Raw genomic sequence first — 19607 nt, forward strand, 5'->3', positions numbered from 1 at the left:
CGCTGCGTCGCCTTCAGGCCGTAGTGCTGCCGCCTATAGTCTGAGCTTCCACATCGCCGCCATGCCCTTCAATGTGTGGTTCGGCCGAACGGAGGATCCCGCCGTAGCTCTACATCATCGTCCTGTGCGCCACGATGCTTCGGTCGGTTGACATCGCCTCTCTTGGCGTATCATCGCCTCAGTCATCGGCGCCCTTGGTCTTCGTCACACTGTTTAGGTGTTCTTCGCCGGCTTCTTTGAGCACCGTCACTACACTCTCTCAGACACCGGCGTCATCGCTTCAGGCCACTAGTTTCGCATCCCTCTACCTCCTTCGTCCAGCACAACCTCATTGCCAACGTTGTAGTCTCCTCCCCGACTACTTCATCTACTCTAAGAACCGTGGGCTGCATCGGCACCTTCTCCTCCTCGCCGCTTTGCGCACCATAATCGTTGAGGCATTCTCCGTTGGTCCCTCAGACACTGACGTTTGGTTGGGCTCCTTACCTTCGCACGTCCGGTACTGGCAACACCGGTACGTGTATTCGTCCCCGATGTGTTCCCGAACCTGGCAAACCCGGTGCATGCCTCATCCTCGATGGTCCCGATTGCGTCAACTTTGGCATCGACCTCTTCCTCAACGATCGTCTCATCCGTGTCACCGTCTTCTTCCCCATGCCTCCCTGCGCCCATCACCGTGGCGCCTTCTTGCGCGCATAGCTTCATGTGCGGCTCCCTCGACCACAAAAACCTTTACTATGGCTTCGTCGACCACAGCTACCTCACGCATGGCATCCTCGACCACGGCTACTTGCCTCGTTCTCAGCTACCTCGACTTCGGCCCAAAGGACTACGATCTGCATCAGCAACTCGTCGGGTTCTCTAGTCACAACATATGCGCCGTGTCGTTTCGATTGTAGGGGATGTCATTCGTCTTCCTCTCCAGTCTCATCATCTGCAAGCTCCCACTGCGACTGCGGGCGTTCAACGCTTGGCTCTTGCATGCTCCTGCAGAGGGGAGGGATTTATTTTCAGATGGATTTCTTCTGGAGAGTCTCAAGCGTCTGTGGACCACAATGATGTTAGAATATATGGTATAAGATATACAAGAATTCGTTTGTTATAGTAGGTTAAGATTAGGTTACATTCTATCTCTAGAGTTGCTTGATATCTAAACTATATGTACTCTATATATTCAACCCTCAAGACTCAATACAATATAATACAACCATTCTACCAATTCTCATTCTCTTACAATTGAGAGTGCAACGTGCCCGTCGCTTTGCAGAGCTGAAGGCTTCGTGGATCTCTTCAATAGTCGTGTGTGTTGTTTGCCACTTGGTATCTTGTTCTGTTTCCTCTGAAGAAAGCACCAAACAAAGTGCTAGAAAAAGTTCATCACAGAAAAAAAAAAAAGAAATGCTAGAAACACCTCTTCTTACGAAAAAAAATGAAGTGCTAGAAAATGATATTTTTTGAATGATGAGTGCTAGAAAAAGATTTTTTTTGGATGTGCTAGAAAAAGATTTACTAAAGGTAGGATCTTACAAGCCCGTTTGGCTCAGCCCAAATAATCTTTGGAGGAACTCGTATGTCATGGACGATCCATCATCCAATCGAGCCTACAAGAAACGTTACTGGATCACAATTACCAAACGGTGACCGCTATTCGCGATTTTTTTTATATTTTTTAACATAAATAATTAAATAAATGTATTTTAGAAGAAAAATTTATAAAAATAGACCCCTACTGCTCTCTCATAGGGCGGTTAGACCCTTATTGCCCTCGAGAGAGCGGCAAGCCGTTCAGTGTAGCGTCAAAATTACTGTTCAAAGACTATTTTTCCCTTTCGTCTTCTCCTGTATAAAAAAGTAGTCTCTCTTGCTCCAAAAATTCTAAATTTTTTTTTACGTGTTTCATAATCCATGTGCAACCCATTTAATTGGATTCACCTAAAAAACATGTGTAGAATTTAAACTAAAATTCTTTAAAATGCTACTTTTATAACTTCTAACAATTGTTAGTGCCTCAAATAATTTTTCAAAAATCTGGAAAAATTCACTAATATTCTTCTTATATAATGGACTAATTTTTAAAATAATTTGCAGCCATATGTTATATGGTGAAAAAGTGAGTTCATTTGTAATGCTTTATTTATATGTATTTTTATCATTTAATGTGACATTCTTCTTTTTATTCAATTTGAATTCAAACATATACACCCATTGACTGTATGGTACAAAGAAATATTATATAAGAATAAGAAAGTAGGTTACATTATTTCTAGTCATACTGAATTGACAATACCCTTATAAACTGCAACTACGACGGTACGATACATGTAGCATACGGCACATGAATATCTTACGTGAAATATATTGGCAGTAACAAACTCAGTGGTCTACACTTGTTGAACCACTCTTCCCGCGAGATGTCTTCAACCTCTCCTTCTTCTCCTCGGCCTTTAGAGTACCAGCTGCCTCTTTCTTTAGAGAGCTACATCAACACATGTATGTCCAACACATTACAACACAATCTCTTTCATGGTAACCGGGTCTGAGTCCGGATCAAATTGAATTAAAAGAAGAATATCACATAATTGATAAAAATGCATATAAATAGAACATTACAAAGGAACTCATTTTTTCATCATATAACCTATGGCTGCAAATAATTTTGGAAATTAGTCCATCACATAAGAAAAATATTAGCGAATTTTTCCAGATTTTTGGAAATTTATTTGAGATCCTAACAATTGTTAGAACTTATAAAAGTAGCATTTTTGGAGAATTTTAGTTTAAATTCTACACATTATTTCTAAATGAATCTAATTAAAATGGGTTGCACAGGGATTATAAAGCACATTAAATTTTTTTAGGATTTTTAGAGCAATAAAAGAATACTGTTTTATACAGAGAGGATGGGAAGGTATAATAGTCCTGTATTTTGGCGGTGTACTGTTCACCCGTGCAGTAGGTCTATTTTTTAAAAAATTTATCTGGAGTACATTTATTTAATTATTTATGTTAGAAAATATAAAAACAAAAAACTCGCTATTCGCTAGTGAAGCCTCTCGTGAAGAGTTTTTTAATTAAAAAATGTAAATATATGTGTCTATTTTTTAATAAAGAAGTAAATACATGAATAGTGATTTGGGTGGGACCCACATAAATAGTATTGGATTGGACTGAAGTGGGCTTAGATGGGCTGGGACTGGGCTTTGGGCTGCATAGTGCTAGTTTAGTGGGTTGTAGAGTTGTGCCGATCCACTAGGGTGTGGCCTTTGGCGGCTGGGTCAGCCTAGCTAGCCGCTGCATGCTGGGATGAGCCATGGCCCACTCGAACAGGCTGAGCCATGGCCCATAACTGTTTTCACGCGCGCGCTGGCACGAGCGAGGCTGTGCTGGGGAAAAACAGGCCGGCGACAAGCAATCTCGGTGGAGCCACACCAGAAGGCTCACTGAGACGCACTCCCGTCGGAGTTCCTCAACTGGAAGCTCAAGCCAGGGACCTAGGCACTACGGGGAACATAGATATGGGCTCATCGACTGCCGGCGGTGGCCAGAGCAATGCCACACGGCGACCGAAGAGGACGGCAGCAGCAGAGAAAGCTCGGGCAGCACCTGTCCACTACAACGAGCTACCTCCCTGCAAATAAAAGGGGCCAAATGCACCCTGGACATCACGGCATGAAGGCCGACCTCACAAACAACACATATGCACGCCAGCGATGAGCGATTGCACAGCGGTGGAAACAAGAGCACGGCGGCTCACGACTACGTGCTAAGAGGGAGAGCTCGGGTATCTATAATCTACCTAGGCGAATGCGTAAGGGGACTGGGAGGCGATCGGTGACCCGTCGTAGAGGCGGTGACAGCGCTGCTCGGCTACTGGCTCTGACGGGCTCCCGTCGGGCTTCCGACAAATGGACGGTGGCACAGGGACGGCAGCAAGGGCCTAAGGCTCCTTGGCAGCACTTGGTTGGTGGATCAACGACGGCGAGCTTGGTGGCGTACAATGGTGGTGACGGTGGCGGTGGAATGGGGGAAAGGGGAAGAAGAGAGGCCGGGGCTGCGCTATTTATAGCGGGGAAGGGAGCTTCAGAAAGGCGGTGCGTGCGCGTGACGTCAAGCGGACGTCGGCGGGCAGTGTCGCGGTGAGGTGGTGGATGGTACCCACCATTTTCCACGCGGTATGGGAGGCATGCGCCATCCATGTGCGTGCACGGTGGCAAAAGTTGCGTACACCAGGGGCTTTGGGTTACGGGAGAGAGAGAGAGAGAGAGAGAGCTGAGAGAGGGGGAAGGGAGCGGGATCGCGCGACATGACGGGTGAGAGAGGCAAGTGGCTCACCGGCCGTCATGGTGGCGAGAGACAGCGATGCACGGTGCGGGCTCACATTGGAGAAGAGGGTGGAAAGGCGCGGGCTCGCTCGTCAGATCATTAACACGTGGATGGCCATGTGACACGCGGTGCAAGAGCAAGCCGGCACAACGCTGTGCGGGCTGAGCTGGGAGAGCGTGAGGGAGTAGGCCAGTGCGGCGCAGTGTGGGCTAGGCCGGGAGAGCGTGCAGGAGAGAGAGGAGAGAAGGCTGGGCCGGCTGCGCTTGGGCCAAAACAGGGAGGGAGGGAGAGAGATTGAGCCCATGGTGACTAGGAGAAGAGGAAAGAAAATTGGATTTTTGGGATTAAATTCAAATGTGTGATTTGAATTTAGATTTGACTTTGGATTGATATAAATTCAAATAACATATTTGAATTATAATTTGAACTTGAATTTTGAGCTTCCTAAGATGATTTGAATCAAGGGATCTGAATTTGAATTAGATTTGAGCTGAATAGAACCTAAGAGTAGATTTGAAATTAAGAGACATCCAATTTCAAATCTCCACACAAAGAACCATAAAAATAATTAAACCAAAAATGCATATTCTAAATTTATTGTAACGATTAATTCAGAAATTGTCTTGATGCTATTTGGAATACTTAGTCCAAATAATATATTTGAATCTATACATACAAGTATATATACATCAAATATATATTTCCTTGATTTTATATTGATTTAATAATTAGAAAAAATTAATTTTGAGTAAAATTTGTAATTAATTTACATGCTAAAACTCATGATGTTACAGGTAAGGCTGGAAGGGCCCGTTGCATGGAGGGCAATTAGCCTTGGTGGGAGTTGCTCCGGTTTGGCGGCCTATTTCTCTGTGTACATGGTGCACAACGGTACTAACCCTTAACTTGCGAGTTATTAATTGTCACGATAAAAAATATATCTTCTATCGAACCTTGCACGGGCTATTGAATGAAAGCAATATCGACGCACAATGACGGTTCTAGAACCACCAAGTAGGGGCACTCCCTATTTTTTTCTCCTCCTCCTCCTCTTTCTCCTCTTCTATACCCAAAAACTGAAGGGAGAATAGGGGAGGGCTCATAGGTATGCCCACACGTATTGCTATGTGATCATGTAATGTGCCTTGACGGAAATGTCGATGTCTTGATTTTGAACATGGTTTGTAATTGAATCATATCTATTTGGTAGGTCGACAAACACCAAATTTTCCAGGATGCCTACCTAAAGTACCTGGAAAAATTTACAGGTATGGAACACACAATTTGTGTTGGAGTCGATAAAATTTAATGATAGTAAAAATCAGCACTATGTAATAACTACATCAAGATGATCTCTACAACATTTGATTTTTTTTTTCATTTACCAATAAGACCTATATTACCCATTGCTTACCATAACAATCTTATCATAACAAATCTTTGTGATAGTATAAGAGAAAAATGTTAATATTTATTATCGAAGTACATTTTATAGTTTCAGATACGAAGTGGTTCAAATGCTGCAGATGAGTTAATATGAATGAAACACGGCAACTGCAATGCACCTGGCGTGGCCACGGGCCATCGGGTGTAGCAATGCCACGCCGACTTCTAGTTATATAAGAAAAGTTATGGTCCATCCGAAGGGCAACAACTTTTCCATAGAGCCATGCGACGCAGAGGCAAGGGGGCTTTGCAATGGATACATATATTTGCAATTTTTTGTTTAAAAATATAAAAATAAAAAATTCTTGTGAAGAGCACTCCGGGAGGGGACGGGAGCGCCACTCGATCTCCCACTGAATTCCATGAGCAACGCTGCCACCAACGACAGCGAGCAGCGAGAGCGGGTGCCCACCTCAACGGCCCTGCTCGTATCAAGGCCCTATGCCTCGAGACAGCGGGCGCTCGCCGAGTGCCACAGCCACGCTGCCCGCAGGCCGATGCACCTGGAGGTGCTATGCCGACACCTCAACCGGGCACTGGCGGAGTGCGTGGTGACCGCATGCTGCCTCGGCGAGAACGAGGTAGTCCGCACCCTCTGCAGTAGCGCCAACACCGTGCTGAAGTGCTTGTAGTGCCAGCGAGCGCATCGACCTCTCTCTCTGCCTCGAGGCACATCAGGAGCCCTAATCTGCCTAACAGATGAGCATTCTCTTCTAGTATAATGATATTTCTGTGATGAATACACCACTTTGTTCTATACTTTTACAGTGAATAATTGATTTGGCAAAATGCTATCTGGTCATAGAACACCCCCATTCTGCACAGTAGACTTGAGATTATTGTTGGAAGCATAATTAGAGTAGAAAACAAGATATCAAGATAAGAGAAAGCAGGACAGAGCATGGACCACGATTTTGGAATGAATCCAGTGAAATCCCAAAAAGTCCCCTTCTTCCTTCCTTTTTCTTTCTTTTTCTTTTTTTCCTCTTTCTCTTCCTTCCTCACAGCGCTGGCTTCTTTGTACCGAGGCAACAACCCGTGGGCTCGGTGGCTCTGGCGGCAGCGAGCTTCGACCAGGGCAGCTCGGGATGCTGCTGGGATGGCTCGACGACGGGCTAGCTGTGGGCGACGATGAGTACGATGTGGCACAACAAGGCGACGGCGACACGGACGACATTGACAGGTGGCGCGGCACAGGCGACGCGACGGTGGCCGGATACATGACAACGGTTGTGAGCTCAAGGGTTAGGGTTAGGGTGGTTTGGGGCTCGAGCGTCAGACAGCTTGGCCCCGAGGCCTTTTATAAGATGTTCGAACCGACTGAGTTGGTTGGGTGCTAATTTTTTTTATTAAACCAACGATCTAGATTTAGTGTGCTCACCTCGGGTCATAGGTATCCGGAATGTATGTTGGAATAGCAAAATGAATTCGTTTCGATGAGATCATCGCATTTGTGGTCTCAAATCGTTTATCCAAGCTACAATTCGAAAAAACCACTTGTTGCCCATTTGGAAGAACACGTGAAAAAACGTTTTTCTTTTTTCTTTTTTTCGCATCGAATTTCTCCTAATACATTGGGGCATTACAATTTTTTCGCCGGTTGCCCTTTCAATAGGCCACAATAACATATTTATATAATTTTTTCAAACATATGTGTACTTTACAATTTTTTAATTTTCGAAATATAAAAGTAAAAAAGCTCCACAAACCCGATCCTTTCCAACATCTAGACCACGTGGCGTCAACTTGAACCTACCTTAGCAAGCGGCAGCTCCGAGCATTCGTCCGCTCCAGCTCACCTAGATTTGCTCTGTCCAGGAACGCGCCACGGCCAAGCGCGATGCTTGGGCTTCCTTCGGCCGCGCGGCCGCCGCTGCCGCCCCGCTGCACCTCCTCCTCTTTCTTCATTCGTCAGGGGAGGGCGGCGATCTGCGGCAGCCTAAAGCAGGAGCGCCCAGGCCCCACTGCCCCTTTCGCCGCTGCCGCTGCCGCTCCGCTCTTCGCTGCGGCGCTCCTCGTTGCCTCTGCACCTCCTGGCCTTCCCGCTGCTACTCCACCAGGTTTCTCCGATTCTTGCTCCTAGTAAGATGGACGAAACTCCGCTGCTATTGTTGTTCCTCATTGCAAATTAATTTGCATTGCATAATTACATGTCAAGTCGTGATATTATGGTTGGAATTTGGATGCTCTTAGGTCACCGTTTCCGTGGCATCTAAGGTTTGGCTATATTTTCTCTCTCTCCTGATGTAGATTTGGCTATAATTGTCGCTTAACGGACAATGGTATTCTGGTAGCCAGTTATCGCACACAGACACAAAAATTGCGTTTGTCATGGTGGCTTAGTGAATTTTATCTATAACTGGGATGCGCAGAGCTTGCTAAACAATGAGACATAGACCGTAGTCCAATGAAATTGACTGAAGAATATAAGTACCAGAGTCTGCAGTCATAGAAGCAAAGCTGCCACACACTGAAATTTGCAATGTGCATATTATACATGACCTGCATATGAATTGAATCCAAGCTGTTTTTGAAACTAAATTGAATTGAATACAAGCTGATGGGTGGTTTCCTTCCCCCCCCCCCCCCCCCCGGCAGCATTTGCCCAACCAGTTTCAGAAGGCGCAGCGCTGTTCCGGAAGGCATGCATCGGCTGCCATGACATGGGAGGAAACATTCTACAGCCAGTGAGTTGCTGAAATCCTTATGTGAAGCGCAAATCCTTCAGTTTTGGTCATCGTTTGTTCTCAACTTGCTGCTTGATCATGCCCAGGGCGCCACTCTTTTCCTGAAGGATCTCGAGAGGTACAGCCATGCAACCTATCTGTCATATGGCAAGCTGAAGTATGTTCTATGGTTTTACTGCTCATTGTTAGACTGAGGCAAGGAGGCAAAATTGTTGCAGGAATGGAGTTGCCACAGAGGAGGAGTTATATAACATCACGTACTATGGGAAAGGAAGGATGCCGGTAAGTTAGTACTCCCTCTGTTGAAAAATGTAAGGCGTATTTTGTTTTGAAAAAGTCAAATTTCATAAATTTTGGTCGACAATAAGTCAAATTATATGTATGTTGAGTATACAAAATTTGTTTCAACAAGTTTGTATTTCAAAGTACTTTTAATATGATGTTAATTTTATAGCAATTGTCAATATATTATAAGAGAAATTAACGGTTAAAATTTAATTTTGATGATTTTTCAAAACAAAATATGCCTTACATCCTTGAACGGAATGAGTATTAAACATTCTGCAAAGACCACTTTTGTGCTGTTCAATTACAAATGCTATGTGTTTAGAGAAGTAGAAAATGACGTGTGTAATAGCAAGCCATATGTCTCATTTTGCTTAGGGCTTCGGAGAGAAATGCACCCCAAGAGGACAGTGCACCTTCGGCCCTCGGCTATCGGAAGATGATATCAAGCTCCTGGCTTCGTTCGTCAAGTCACAAGCCGAAAACGGGTGGCCAAAGATCGAAGGTGATGGAGATTGATCAGATGTCAAGCGAAGACAATGTTTCTATTGATCAGACAACAAGGGCCGCGAAGAAAATATTTGTATGATCTGAACTTTTGAACTTGTAACCTAACCATGGTTTGGTTTATAGCCACCAAATTCTATTGATAAGGTCAAAAAACATGATACGCTTCTTGTGAAAGGTTTTAACAAGATAGGAACACGGTATGGTTTCATATTCCCGGCGATATGGTTCCATATTATTTTCGGGTACTGTAGTACTGGATACAGACTCTGCTGGAGATAACCTTCCTATGATATTTTAGTCTAAGTTTTCTGTACTCTTGCCTAATTCTTGGCCCTAAAGCCCCCATTTTATCCCAGTTTCCAGGACAACAAATGAGTGCGATGACCCTTAATCGAATCGAGTTCAATGTTCAGGGCTCGGGGTTGGCTAGTCACAAGTCAGCCCAGCTCCCTGACCAGGGTAGGTGAGGAGGACGTGAGGTTGGTGACGCTGACGCCGCGCGAACTAGGCGTCGGCGTGGTTTAAGCACGAAGAAACGAACAGGCTCGGCTGCTGCCCTGACGGTGCGGGGGGAAGGGGAGGGAAAGCGGCGTCGCAACTCGCACCGCACCGCACCCCTCTCGAACAGCAGAAGCCATGTTGCCGCGCACGCACTCCCACCCGGCGCGGCGGCGCTCCGGGCTGGGCCCGCAGCTCTGCGCCGCCGTCGCCGCGCTCCTGCTGCTCCTCTCCCTCGCCGTCCTCCACTCGCGCCTCTCGTCCTCCTCCCCCTTCCCCAACTCCTCCCGCTCCCGCTCCCGCTCCTCCACACCCGCGGCCGACTCCAACTCCTCCGCGGTCCTCGCGGACGAAGAGGACGAGGACGTGGCCGCCGTGCTCGACCCGCTGGTCACCCTCACCACCACGACCACCACCACCGAGGGCGGTGGCGGCGTCATCGCCAACTCCGACGACGACCGCATCGACGAGCTCGACGTGCTCGACGAGGACACTGCGGGGTCCGACGCAGCGGACGACGTGTCCGCCTCCGCAGCCGCGGCCGCCACGTCCCTCGTCTGGGACCACGCCGTCGGCGCCGCCCGCCTCCCCTTCCGCCTCCCGGCTGCCGGCGGGCTGCCTCACCTCAACTCCCCACGTCGGATTGCCGCGGCCGCCTTCGGATCCGACGACGAGCTGGTGGATCTGGACCTGCGGATGGAGATCTCGTCCATCGGCGGCATCGAGGACGTGCTGCTGCTGAAGCCCGCCTCTAGCAAGGGCGCCGAGACGCGGCTCCGCGCCGGGTGGGCGCCGTGGCTGGAAGGGAAGGTCGACTACCTCCGGCGCGATCGGATGCTCCGCTCCAACCTGGAATCCCTCAATCCGCGCAACCACCCGCTGCTCCAGGATCCGGACAGCCCCGGCCTCACATCTCTCACCCGCGGCGACCGAATGGTGCAGCGGATGCTCCTCGCCGAGATTGAGAAGCCCGCCCCCAAAAATTTTGAGCGTCGGAGCCTCCAATCTTATGAGAATAAGGAGGGAATGGGAGTAACTGTGAAGGAGAAGCATGGGGAGGGAAGGAGGTGGGGATACTTCCCGGGGATTGATCCACATTTGGGGTTCTCGGAGTTCATTGAGAGGTTCTTCGAGCATGGGAAGTGCTCCATGAAGGTGTTCATGGTTTGGAACAGCCCGGAGTGGGCCTACGGTGTGCGGCACCAGCGTGGACTGGAGAGCCTGCTCAAGCAGCACCCAGAAGCCTGTGTAGTCATGCTATCGGAGACGCTGGAGCTAAAGTTCTTCAAGGAGTTTTTGAAGGAAGGGTATGCTGTGTTGGTACACAATTCTAGCCTCCATGTATTTAGTTTGCAATTAGTTAAAATAGCTAATTTTAGTAGATAACACTAAATAATAAGTCAGATAAATGCATAAATTCCTACTTGAAAAGATGAAATATCATGATCTTTTTGTGGCAAATTTTGATTGGTATTGTATTATATGAAGTATTGTTTAAGGATCATATTCAGTTTAGCTGTTATATGACATTGAATCCATGTATCGCACAATGAGAAAAATATATGGTGCTATTATCACTTATTGACTGTTTTATTAATTCTCATAGACATATGAAGTGGTATCTTAGCAAGACCTGGATGGTTGCCACACATGTTTTCCGGTCTAATTTAAGTTATCACATTTCTCAAATCTTGCACCTTTGCTGCTCGCCATCCAACTTTTAGCCTTTCCTGACCCTCCCCCCCCCCCCCGCCCTAATTTGTGCACTTTAAAATGCAATCTAATGGATGTAATTCATAAAGTTTGTAAAGCAAGATCCACAGCGTAAATTGCTTATGTATTTATAGTCCTCAAAGAACATGGATTGTCATGCATGAGCTAATGTAATGCAATTCGTTACTTTTGTAACTGGAAAGACCTTTTCTTTTTATTCCCCTTTATTTACTACTATCACAGTTCTAAGAGGCAGCTGTCTAGCCTACCTAGGCGGCGCCTAGGCTGTAGGTGCCACCCTCCTAGCCTCCCGCCTAGCATCTAATCGCCACCTGGCCCACTTAGCGAAGGTTAGGCACTAGGTGCCACCCCATTGCTTGCTTAGCATCTAGCGCTTTTCAGAAAGAACACTTTTTGCTGCTAGCTTTGTTGCAAGTAATAGCTGGCAGTGTGTGATTTGTAGGAACATTTATGGATTTATCTTGTTGCTATCTACTAATTGCAGGAGCCAATCCTTGTGTGTATTGAGTTGAACCCCACTTAATTATATAATTAAGCTAAGTCAACTATTCGTTAGAATTATATATGAACTCCTAAAACATTTTTTTAACACTAACTTATATGTACTTTGTATGACAACCACTAACAGCATGAGCCTGCATGTGCATTGCTATTGATAATGTTTGTTTCTCTTGCAGATATAAAGTTGCTGTTGCGGTGCCGAATCTTGATGAACTTTTGGAAAGTACTCCAACACATGTATTTGCATCATTGTGGTATGAATGGCGGCAGACAAAATATTACCCCTTGCATTACAGTGAGCTAGTACGCCTCGCTGCTCTTTACAAGTAAGATGATACAAGAACTACAGTAGAGAAATGCATAAAGCTGTTGAGTGACATGCATTGTATGCTTTTTAGTCTATCAGACAAAGAATCTTGAGAGATAATGCTGCATCTTTATATTTGAGCTGAAGAATCCTTAGGAGTAATGAACTCTTGGCAAAACAATGACCTTAGGAAACAGATGACAGGCAATTTTGTCAAACACTCCCTATCAGTTAGACATAAACAGAGATCAGTCCAGGCAGTGCAACTTGGGATGAATAAACGACACAAAAAGGTGAAATTACAATCTGAAGGACTCCGATTGTTTAGAATTAACCACAGACAGTCCAGCATCTCCGGTTGTTATTTTGAAACATCACAATAAATCAGAACGATACTATTCGCATTTCGCAAGCAGGATGATCCCATGATGGAACAACCCATCATAGAATTAGGTGGTCTCTCAAACCAAACACCCTGGTAATAAATACGATTGTGCCCTCTATTTAACACCAGTAGATCACCTTATAGTTTTTGAAGTAAACTTTAGCTGTAAACACTGATTTTCAGTTCTTCTAGACTCGTTCAGGTTAGTTGAGAACTTGAGATAGCATTGATAGAGAATATCCTTATTTTCACAGCTGAACAATGGTCAAGAATACATGACTAAAACCATACATATTAGTATTAACCTTCTGATCAATAGTGAATCATTAATCCACAAATATTATTGAGACTTTCTTTCAATAAATTAGCTTCAATCTTACTTTTAATTTACTGAACCATTAATATGGTAGATGTTTCTTCATGAATGTTGATGAGTGTGGCACTGATATCTGTCAGAATCCAGAACATAAATATAATCACGAGTACATTCTTAGTTCCTTTTTCTTTGTGAAGAATATGATTAATTTATTTCTTTATGCTTCATATGCAGATATGGTGGAATATACCTTGACTCTGATGTTATTGTCCTTAAACCTTTAACATCGCTCCGGAATTCTATTGGTGCTACAAAGCAAGTCTCTGGAAATTCCAGTTTTAGTAGTGCTGTGTTAGCATTTGAAAAACGAAGGTAACAGTGTTCTATATTTTTATTCTGGATAAACCAATATCATTTAATTAAAAGTTTATACCATCGTGTAATAGACAGATGAAGTTCACATCTATCAGTCTTCTATTGATTCACAGGAAATAGGGACTGTGTTATTGTTGCTGTTGGTTCCATCTTTTTCTTTTTGCTACATCAAAATACTAAGAATTATATGAAACTATGTGTCAAATGTAGGCGGTTAATTATTTTGAGTATAACTACTGCTAGCTCACACTTGAGTTTCTCACTTAGCTTGTGCTGGTTGCAGCCCTTTCTTGGCGGAGTGCCTTAAGGAATTTTATTCAACATATGATGATACCCTCTTGCAGTGGAATGGTGCTGAACTTATGACAAGAGTAATAAGCAATCTATCTAGCAGAGCAGATGAAAATCTTGGGCATCTTGACATAAAGTTGGAACCCTCTGTTACCTTTTACCCTATAGCTTCTACTGACATTGCGAGGTATGATGTTTGTTCATCCATTTGTGCTTGCAATAACTCTTTTTGGTTAAATTTACTGTTTAGAAACAATATTACATGGTAAGTTTTACAATTGCTCTCTATCCATCTCAACCAGACAGATAACTTCAACTAGAATATTCACATGTAGTATTATAATACTTTTGTCTCATTAGTTTTTTTTTACTAAATGGCTTATTTAAAATTAAATCATCAAAATTGTCGTTCACTGCAAAATGTATCCTCATTTTTTTCATGATCATGGATTGCATTGTTCATTTGCCAAGTTGAACTATTCAACTAAATGCCTTCTGGCGCTCCTTAAATTTGTTACTTGACTAAATTTCAAAAATCTACAACTATTTTGATATATGTTGCAAAAAACTACAACTTCTAGTGTTTATGTCAAAAACTTATAACTATTTTGACATATGTTGCAAAAAAAACTACAACAGGTGGGTCTACGGTGAGAAAGTTCTAAGTTTTTTGCAACATATGTTAAAATAGTTGTAGGTTTTTGAAATGGGCACTCAAAATTATAGTTTTCTGCAACATATGTCAAAATAGTTGTAGGGTTTTAAAATTTACTCTTATTACTTACATATATCACTTTAAAGTAATTGTTGACTCTTCGGGTGTTTGGCTGGAAGTTTGAGTCTAGATACAAATTTGATACATGCATACAACATACTCATGTGATGTCGATATACTGCAGATACTTCTCGGAGCCAGGTAACATGGTTGAGAAAACACAACATGACGCAATGTTTTCCAGAATTTTGAAGGACTCTACCACTTTCCATCTTTGGAGTGGCATTACATCTTCGCTGGTCCCTGAATCCAGCAGTCTTGTTGAGAAAATCCTTAATCTTTACTGTCTCCATTGCTTAGATGTTTTATAGTTTTGGCAGTCTGAAGTTCCTGCGAAGGGCTTCACTTTTGGTTTAGATGACATATACAGAAATAATCAACAAGGCTTGTGGTGCTAGATATATACATATATACACAAATATACACATATATACACATATACAGTGAGTCTATTTTGCGTCTAGGCATAATAGTGAACTATATTGCGTCACCCTCAGTTGGTGCAGTCACTTTCGTACCACTTCAATTACGACTAATAAATTAGTCGGTTACGACAGCATATGTAGGTGAGTTATGATCACATGATAAAAAAGTATAATTACGAGAAGTATTTTAGTTTACTGCTACGTCACTTCCAGTTACGACTAAGAAAATAGTCAGTTACGACAACACAGATAGTTTAGTTATGATTATATAATAAAAAAGTCAGTTACGACAGTAACTATACTGCTTTTTGATCGTAACTGGGTATGCGTTGAGGTGATTCAGTTGCGATCACAGTTATGACTAAGATAATAGTTAGTTACGGCAGTACAGATAGTTGAGTTACGATTATATGACACAAAAGTCAGTTACCATAGTAATTATACTGTTTTGTGGATCGTAACTTGGGGTGTGTTAGAGATGATCTAGTTGCGATTATATAATAAAAAAGTGTATAGTTATAATAGATAAGATACTCAGTTACGATCATATATATTTGTAGTAACTAACCTATCTTGTGAGTCATAACTATACTCTTTTTTATTGTAGCTGTGGGGTGGTGCAACAGTAAACTACAGTGTGTCTAGGTATATAATATATATATATATTAATTAATTAAATGACCGTGTGTTGTAACATGAGTTTAAATTTTTTCACGAGATAATATAGTTGACTGAGCGAAGTTAATGTATTGTGTGTGCATTTCAACCAAATAATTTTCTTTACCACTTATATTGGCATAAATCTCATTTACTTCAACCTTTCAGTTTGATAATTGCGGAACAAATATTTACAAATAGAGTGAAGGAAATTCCATTCCAAAATATACTATTCTCATTGTAAAACTTTTTACAATCTCAACATTTTAAGTACATTTCCAAATGACAGAAGACAAATCCTTACATAAATTGTAGATGGCTTGAACTACAATAGCTTTTTAGCCTATAAAGTTATCTGCATAGCATGAATGAAGATTAGAATAAGAACGAAGATTGAACAAAGCTACAGATCAGAATTTTTAGCCTATAAAGTTGTGTATCTTTCAGAGTTTCTCAGTGACTTTGCATAACAAAAATGAAGATTGGAGCAATCGAGAATTAACAAATTAATCAACATATATTAAGTAAAGTCCGATCTTACTTCGCATGTTGAAACTTGATCTAGCTATCAGAACTTCCTCCACATAGCAGATGATTGTCATATAAATTTCATCGAATATGTATAGGCCATTTCTGATTATATATAGAATTGATTAAGCAAATAGATCGTGTTTCACAATAGAAAACCACTTTCTAAATAAACTAGTCCCTTTATTATTCAATTTGTATCATTGTTCATAGATGAAAGTATGGATGAGGGTAGCTGCCACATCCATGGCTCCCGCAACATCAGCAGTTCAAACACCAATGTTGCTACCATCATGCCGATCACCACTACTATGTTGGCTTGCCTATCAGTACATCCAAACTGCCCAATTCAAACTTGCCCATTGGCCAAGTGGTGCGTCCCAACTTGCTGAACAACGCGCTCAAACGTAACGTCAACCTGCCCATGCTCCATGTCCTTAAATAGCATGCGTGAAGGATGAGAAATTATTTGATTATGTTATTAATTAGAATATAAAATTGGAATGTACGATATTTATTATCAACTAGAAACTATGTTTGAACATATTAGGTTTAAACTATGTATTTTTCTAGATAATGATTAAAGCCACGAAACACAGCAAAGTGCGAAGTCTGAATATTTTATCACTAAACTCAAATTGTCCCCACGAGCAGGCCTAAAAACTAGAAGATACTATTTGAAATAAAAGAAGTTAGATTTGTGTCTATACACCATATATTTTCACTTCTCATAAGCTGCCGCAAGCAAACTATTATTTTGAGATAGAATAAAAATCAAAATTAAAGAAACAAATGCCGCAAGCATATCAGCTGAACCAAGACATTATGATTGATGGAACAACTTTAGTATCATGAACTGGTTAAGTACAGCACAATGCTAAGAGGGAATTGCCTAAAAGATGCAATTTGCATATCGCAATACTTTAGCAAATATACCGCTTTACTTTAGCTTAGAAGTCAATAAAATTCAACCTGCAATGTAGAATACAACAATAGTTATAAATTAATAAGTTATGGCGAGTGAAAATATTCATCGAAAAGGAAGTGCGAAAAATCTTGCAAAGAAACAACATGAATGATAGAAGCAACCACCTACAAATTTATAGATAGTGCCATGGGATGAAGCAGTGTTCAATCTAGATTGAATGGATTGATCAACCGTGTCAGGGGGAAGAATTAGTAACAAATAGCAATTGAGACTGCATCCTGGATGGGTAATTTAGTCAAGTACCTGGCATGCATCACTGATATCTTACATTACTGCACGTAAGTCGCTGTGAGGAACCATCCAAATTGTCAGGACCCCGAACCCGGGTTCCCTTGTGCCTCCTGTATCAGTCCCTGGATGAAGTAGCTGATACGCACAGAATTCAACAGAATGATATCAAATACATACTTCGAATACAAATAAGTAAAATAAATACCTGAAAAATGAAAAGATGGTCTGATGGACAAAAATCCACAGCAGACCAGCCAGGCAGAAGAGCCTACAGCACAGCGGAGCGAAACGACGATACAACCCAATGCCACAGGCAACTCGGGTGCGGACGCGACCTTACACTTCTTCTCTTTGACTTCATCTGGGTTGAGGTTGATCTCCAACTCAATAATCTGAAAGCAACAAGACTGAGTACGGATGGTACTCAACAAGTCCTATACTACTTCAAGGGGTTGACAGATGCATAATGGATGATTCAAGGAAAAGGCTTTACTGCATAGTTTTGAGTGTAAAGCAAGTTTTATGCGGGTGTCCAATTATATTCTCCACTGTTATCCTTTTGAAATAATTGTAACAAAGCTTTAGAAAATAGTTTTAAAAGTAACAATTGCAGGCATCTTCTGTTGGTACTGAGTATCACCTCAAGTCCCCAACGTGTTAGAAGGTGACCTAGTAACAAAGCTTTCGAAACAGTTTTAAAACCGGATAACAAGCTTTATCTGGGGGTTTTTGGTCCTGGGAGGGGCTATACCTCACTCCGCAGTTCCTTTTATCACATCTGTTGTACCTCTAGTACCACACAGCTTCTAGCGGATCGAGCCAGGAACCTCATCACACGGACATCTAGTCACACTCACTCATCAAGACACACGCACTCGGAGTCTAATCATCAGGGTTACTGCTTTCGCATGCCCATTACCATGGATATGGCTATTCGAATAGATTTACACTCTGCAGAGGTTGTACAACTTTACCCATGCGATATGCTCAGCCTCTAACAGTTGCAAGCGGAGGAGTGAATCATACCGAGATCCTCCGAACACCTTTCCTGCCGGGCTTTTCTACGAGACACCTCAAGCACCAGAGACCATGTTCAGAATACCAGATTGGCTATGCCGTCTCTCGAAATATTCAATAGAGGGCCAGATGGACACTTGGTTTCTCGCTGCTCCCCAGCCGCTTAGTATTATGCCTAACCCGATCCAGTGAAAGGAGAGTCAAGTCCTACCCATTTAGGACGCATGGCTGCACGGGAGTGGCTAAGTATGACGGCGCAATGACTCGGTCCTTAATCAGCCAGAGCAAGTATCTTCTGGCAATGAACACCACAAAGGTGACTCAAGCCCCCAGGAGCATCCTCGTCCAGAGTACTACTCCACATGCCCTTGCCAAAACAGTTTTCACCCATTTTTACACATCTCCCACCATATCCCACATGATGTCAAGGATTTCACACCCATCATAGAATTCATAACCATCAAGGATTCATGGTATATGAGTTAACATTGATAACGGTAAATCTTATCTCCGAGGAGAAGTGTTTTAAAAGCGACGTCTTCGAGGAGACGTATTCTATCCTAAGCATGCTAGATATCAAGGTGTCGTCCATCGTTAATATATTTAACAACAGGTATTCCTAGGGTGATATGTATTCTGGAGGATGACATGTAAGGCATGGCAGTGTTGATAGGATTAATTATTACAAGTAGTTTGAAAGGAAACGCAATATATAGCACATGCGATAATAAGTCTGGTTTTAGTTGATCATGTATATTATTTGAAAATCATAGGTTCAGTATGATCAAGGAGATATGACTTGCCTTCTTGAAGGGTCAATTCACGATTGGTCTTGTCACTTGAGTCATCCGGGGTTCTTCTTCATCGCTGGACCTTGCCTTCAGTTCCTTCCTCGCGTTCTTGCTTAGAACCTTGACTTCGAGCCTACATAGATTAACGACAAAAAGCGCACAATGACTAAGCAAATGAACACCAGAATAAAACCAAATGAAATACCAAAGCGGAAGAAGAACGACGGAGAAAACGACGAAAGCTAAACCTAGCGGAAGACGACCGACAACTCTAAGCGATACAAAGCTAATACTCAAGGAATAGCGGGATAAACTAGTAAAGCTAGGTTAAGCTGTTACCTAGTTATTTTATCAACTTAAGAGAAAGCTTAAACAAAATATGATTAACTAGGTGAATGTTTATTAGTTTAACTACCAGAAGTTGACAGCTAGAGATTCTACACGTAGGTGAGTGCACGTGTACCGGCATGAATGTATGTGTAATACTTACGTCTATATGTATGTGAACATGTATACATATATACGTGAGTATAACTC

The 19607-nt window shown here is 42.8% G+C and overlaps 2 protein-coding genes and 1 long non-coding RNA gene across 3 annotated transcripts; 2 read left to right on the forward strand and 1 right to left on the reverse strand.

Annotated features, from left to right (window-relative positions):
- Positions 1 to 7509: 7509 nt before the first annotated feature.
- Positions 7510 to 9461, forward strand: LOC133892493 (cytochrome c6, chloroplastic). Its single transcript, XM_062333311.1, has 5 exons — positions 7510 to 7829; positions 8368 to 8456; positions 8543 to 8574; positions 8675 to 8738; positions 9120 to 9461. The coding sequence occupies exons 1-5, from the start codon at positions 7610 to 7612 to the stop codon at positions 9258 to 9260; spliced, it is 546 nt and encodes a 181-aa protein (XP_062189295.1). The 5' UTR covers positions 7510 to 7609; the 3' UTR covers positions 9261 to 9461.
- Positions 9462 to 9673: 212 nt separating this feature from the next.
- On the forward strand, positions 9674 to 14830 carry LOC133892492 (uncharacterized protein At4g19900-like). The gene is made up of 5 exons (XM_062333309.1): positions 9674 to 11056; positions 12161 to 12310; positions 13227 to 13364; positions 13651 to 13845; positions 14558 to 14830. The coding sequence occupies exons 1-5, from the start codon at positions 9888 to 9890 to the stop codon at positions 14742 to 14744; spliced, it is 1839 nt and encodes a 612-aa protein (XP_062189293.1). The 5' UTR covers positions 9674 to 9887; the 3' UTR covers positions 14745 to 14830.
- Positions 14831 to 16849: 2019 nt separating this feature from the next.
- LOC133891958 (uncharacterized) lies at positions 16850 to 17650 on the reverse strand. Its single transcript, XR_009904327.1, has 2 exons — positions 17468 to 17650; positions 16850 to 17397 (listed from the first exon to the last, which is right to left on the reverse strand). It is a non-coding gene; the product is annotated as an uncharacterized LOC133891958 (long non-coding RNA).
- Positions 17651 to 19607: the final 1957 nt, after the last annotated feature.

Source organism: Phragmites australis, chromosome 15, assembly GCF_958298935.1.
Source record: "Phragmites australis chromosome 15, lpPhrAust1.1, whole genome shotgun sequence".
Classification (NCBI taxonomy): domain Eukaryota; kingdom Viridiplantae; phylum Streptophyta; class Magnoliopsida; order Poales; family Poaceae; genus Phragmites; species Phragmites australis.